At 50.3% G+C, this 4,884-nt stretch overlaps 1 protein-coding gene across 1 annotated transcript in view; it reads right to left on the bottom strand.

Moving 5' to 3' along the window:
• LOC137628955 (uncharacterized) overlaps positions 1-4,052 on the bottom strand; it is a 16,756-nt gene extending 12,704 nt beyond the window's left edge. The window contains exon 1 of the mRNA XM_068360208.1: positions 3,952-4,052. Coding sequence (XP_068216309.1) covers positions 3,952-4,052 — 101 coding nt within the window. The remainder of the gene's footprint in view (positions 1-3,951) is intronic.
• Positions 4,053-4,884: the final 832 nt, after the last annotated feature.

Below are 4,884 nucleotides of genomic sequence, written 5' to 3'. Positions count from 1 at the left end.
CTTGGCAACAGCTGGAATAAAACTTCTAGAATACTGTGTAGTATTGAGCCTCATGATGGAGAAGGCCTGGGCATTAGGATTAACTGCCTGTCTAGTATCACGAACAGGATAGAATTGTCCAGGGAGATCTGAATGTAAAGGATGGTCAGAGTTATGAAAAATCTTATGAATATGCATAATGAACTAATTGAACGACAGTGCCAAAGATTAATATCTAGATCAGGCATAAGAAATTTCATTGACCGTAAGTTTCTGTCCAATGTACCAACCGTGTGTCACACAATTGTACATAATTATTTTGTATATATTATGCTTGTATCTGCACTCTTCCCTCGCACTAAAAAGAACCTGGATAATCATGTCTCCGGTTTTGCTCTGTAACATTGTCTGTCTCTCGAACATGTCATGTCCTGTTGCCTAGAGGTTTTGTATATAAAGGAGAGTGTTCCTTAATAAACAACTCAGTTGATTGCATCCTGCCTTTGAGTTCACAACCCTCTCTCGGTCCGTCACATTGGTGACCCCGGAAGTCGACTCGCTCCCACCGCCTTCCATCCCCACCCCCTCGCCCCTTCATCGTTGGTACTATGGCGGACTCTACGACAGTTGGTGTTGCGGCCGCTCCATTCAAACTTTCATCGTTTGCCAGCGGAGAGGCGTTTGCTTGGTTTCAGCGCGCAGAAGTCCAGTTTCGTATCAGGGACGTGACTCGCTCAACCACCAAAGCGGATTATGTTCTCGCGGCGATACCCGAGGACACCTTCCCAGAAATATCCGACTGGCTTTGTGAACAAGGAGACACCCCAATAGCGTATGACGCCCTCAAAACATACCTTCTGCAGCAGTACTCGCCGTTGCCAGCCGCCCGTATAGCAAAGCTTTTTCAGCTCTCGCAACAACCGTTGGGGGACCAAAGGGCTTCGCTTGCCCTCAGGGAAATGACCAGTATCGCTCGCCCTCAACCTGCCATAGACGGCTCTCCTCGTGAGGTGAACCTACTTCGTGCCCTTTGGATACGCCGTTTACCCGAACCTGTACGCGCTGCCATACCCGATGTCGATAGTTTACCCATAAAGGACTTGATGACCAAAACCGACGCCCTTATGGACAGCCACTTCAAGACCTCCATCAACGCCTCCACCCCTGACGACGAGGATGCCTATTCAACGTCAACCGAAGCTGACATGAATGCCGTAGGACATACACGCCTACCCCGTGACGTGCCGGAGCGGCGACAAAGCCGCCCACCACCCCCCAATCGCTCGCGCCCCAACGAACGACTTCTACAGCCACTTACTACCTCCCATCCGCATCAATTTTTCTACTACCACTTCAGATTCGGGGCAACCGCAAAGAAATGTGCCAAGGATTATCAGTGGCCAAAAAACGTGTAAGTAGGCCATCGCTTGTGGCGGTGGCCTCCCGTGTTTCTAATCTTTTCTTTTTACAGGATGCAGGAACGGGCGTGCGATTTTTGGTAGACACGTGTGCTTGTCGTTCTCTTTTGCCAAGGAAACTCTTCAAGGCACGAAGTAGTCTGTCTACGTCTGCCGACGTCCGCTTGGTAGCTGCCAACGGATCTGCAATACCCACCTACGGTTAAGAGAACATCGCATTATCGTTTGGAAACGGTAAATTCAATTGGAAGTTTCTCGTTGCTGACGTCACAATGTCAATCCTGGGAGCAGATTTCCTCTCTCATTTCCACCTTCTGGTCGATGTCGCCCACCGACGATTGGTCAACGCAGACTCGTACTTGTTGACACCTCTTCAACCCGTCCCCTCTAACCTCGCTCTCCACATCAGCGTACCCACGGATGCCTACGCCCACCTCCTCACGTCGTACCCGGAAGTTTTCCGTCCAGAACTTCGCCAAACGCCCACGGTTCCTGCCAAGCACGGTATTTATCACCATATCAAGACGACGGGACCCCCAGTCTTCGCAAAATTCAGACGTCTGGCACCGGAACGATTGGCAGCCGCCAAACATACGTTCGCCGAAATGGAGGAAATGGGCCTTTGCCAAAAGGCCTCCAGCCCATGGTCGTCACCCTTACACATCGTTCTGAAGAAAGACAGCTCCCTCCGTCCGTGCGGGGATTACAGGCGCCTGAACATGCAAACAGAACCGGATCACTACCCCCTCCCAATCATTGCCGACGTGACCTCCTACCTGCACAAAGTGAAGGTTTTCTCTACGCTCGACCTCCTGAAGGGGTATTATCAGGTGCCTATGAACCCAGAAGACATCCCCAAGACTGCCATCACCACTCCGTTTGGTACTTACACCTTCAATTACTCCTGTTTTGGCCTTCGTAATGCTGGGGTAACGTTTCAGCGTCTCATGGATGGCATCTTAGGGGACCTCCCTTTCTGTGTATGTTATGTGGACGACATACTTGTGTTCTCCTCCTCAAAAGAGGAACACCTCCGTCACCTGTGCATCGTGCTCGACCGCCTGCAACAAAACGGCCTTGTAGTCCGGTACGACAAGTGTACCTTTGGCGCCAACGAAATGTCGTTCTTAGGGCACCGTATCACTCCTAAAGGAAACCATACCCTCCCTGAGAAGGTAGCAGCCGTTCAGAACTTCCCCGCGCCCTCGACCGTCAAAGCTCAGCAGGAATTCTTGGGCATGATCAACTATTATTACCGTTTTCTGCCAGCCATTGCCACCACTCTTGATCCCCTCTACGCCTCCCTCAAGGGCAAGCCAAAGGACCTGAAGTGGGGTCCCCTTCAAGAAGCAGCCTTCTGCAATGCAAAGAAGGCCCTATCAACTGCTGCGGCTCTCACTTTTCCTATCCCGCACGCCCCTCTCATTTTCTCCACCGATGCCAGTGACGTCGCTATTGGTGCAGTACTCGAGCAGGTGGTCAAAGGCTCGCCCCTCCCATTGGCCTTATTCAGCAGAAAACTGTCCAAGGCAGAATTGGGTTATTCTACCTTCAATCGCGAATTGCTGACGGTGCACTTGGCTGTCCGTCACTTTCGCCATTTCTTAGAAGGTACACCCTTCGTCATTCGCACAGACCACATGCCTCTGGTGCACGCCTTCACTCGACAGTCTGAAGCCTGGTCCGCCCGTCAACGCCGACATCTCTCTGCCGTGGCTGAATACAATTGCACCCTCCAATACGTCCCTGGCAAAATGAATCCCGTTGCCGATGCCCTGTCAAGAAACACGTTGGCTGCCGTTCAACTGGGATTGGATTACAACACCCTGGCTGAAGCCCAATGACAGGATCCAGAGTATCAAGCTTGTAGGACATCCTGCACGTCCCTCCGTTGGGAAGACTTTCCCCTCGAAGACTCCAACATCACCCTCCTCTGTGACGTCAGTACTGGTAGACCGCGACCTTGGATTACTGCTCCCATGCGCTGACAGGTGTTTGATTTCATTCACGGCCTTTCACATCCCTCGTGCCGTTCTACTGCACAGCTGCTGAAGACGAAGTTGATTTGGCACGGCATTTCTAAGAGTGCTAAGGATTGGGTCCGTGCCTGTACTTCTTGCCAAACTTCCAAAGTACATCGACACACGGATTCAGGAGTGGGCACCTTTCCTCAACCTCAGCGTCGTTTCGCACACATTCACGTCGACGTTGTAGGCCCCTTACCCACATCACAAGGACATCGTTACCTGTTTACCGTCATTGACCGCTCCACTCGTTGGCCTGAAGCCATTCCCATGGAAACTGCAACGTCCGCCTCATGTACATCTGCCTTACTCTCTGGATGGATTTCAAGATTCAGTATCCCTGAGCATATTACTTCTGACAGGGGAACCACTTTCACCTCTCAATTGTGGACGTCATTAGCGAATCTCCTGGGCATCACCCTACATCAGACAACGGCCTACAACCCCGCTGCCAATGGAATGGTTCAACGTTTTCATCGCACCCTCAAAGTAGCTTTGATGTCCCGCTGCAAGGATTGCAACTGGTTTACTCAGCTTCCCTGGGTCCTCCTGGGACTAAGAATCCACTCAAAAAGACGCCCTCGACGTCTCGGCAGCTGAAATGGTGTATGGCGACCCGTTGGTCGTCCATGCCGAATTTTTTCCTTCTACAACCTCCTCCGACGATCTCCAACGCATACGTCACGTCGTCGGAAAATTTACTCCGTGCCGCCAGACTTACAAGCCCCCAGCGAAGCATCACATACCAACGGACTTGCACTCTGCAACGCACGTCTTCCTGCGCAACGACACTAGCAAGCCACCACTAACGCCCCCTTACACGGGCCCTTTCCTTGTGATCCGACGCAGTCCGAAAGCGTTCCTACTAAACATTCGGGGCAAAGAAGACTGGGTCTCCATTGATCGTCTAAAACCTGCTTATCTTCTGCCAGATGACCCGCCTACAGTTCGCCTCTCTAGATCAGGGCGCCCTATTTAACATGTACAGTATGTCATTTTTAGGGGGGGAGCCATGTACCAACCGTGTGTCACACAATTGTACATAATTATTTTGTATATATTATGCTTGTATCTGCGCTCTTCCCTCGCACTAAAAAGAACCTGAATGATCATGTCTCCGGTTATGATCTGTAACATTGTCTGTCTCTCGAACATGTCATGTCCTGTTGCCTTGAGGTTTTGTATATAAAGGAGAGTGTTCCTTAATAAACAACTCAGTTGATTGCATCCTGCCTTTGAGTTCACAACCCTCTCTTGGTCCATCACACCAATATATTACGATGAGAATCAGCAGCTGAACACCAGACAGGAGAACAATACTCAAAACAAGGTAGAATGAACGAATTAAAACACTTCTTCAGTATAGATTGATCACCGAAAATCTTAAAAAACTTTCTCAATAAGCAATTATTTTGTGCAATTGAAGAAGACAGACCTAACGTGTTTCTCAAAAGTAAATTTGC

This window comes from Palaemon carinicauda, chromosome 37 (assembly GCF_036898095.1).
Source record: "Palaemon carinicauda isolate YSFRI2023 chromosome 37, ASM3689809v2, whole genome shotgun sequence".
NCBI classification, from domain to species: domain Eukaryota; kingdom Metazoa; phylum Arthropoda; class Malacostraca; order Decapoda; family Palaemonidae; genus Palaemon; species Palaemon carinicauda.
Note: the sequence above shows the minus strand (reverse complement) of the source record. Positions and strands in the feature narration are given on the sequence as shown.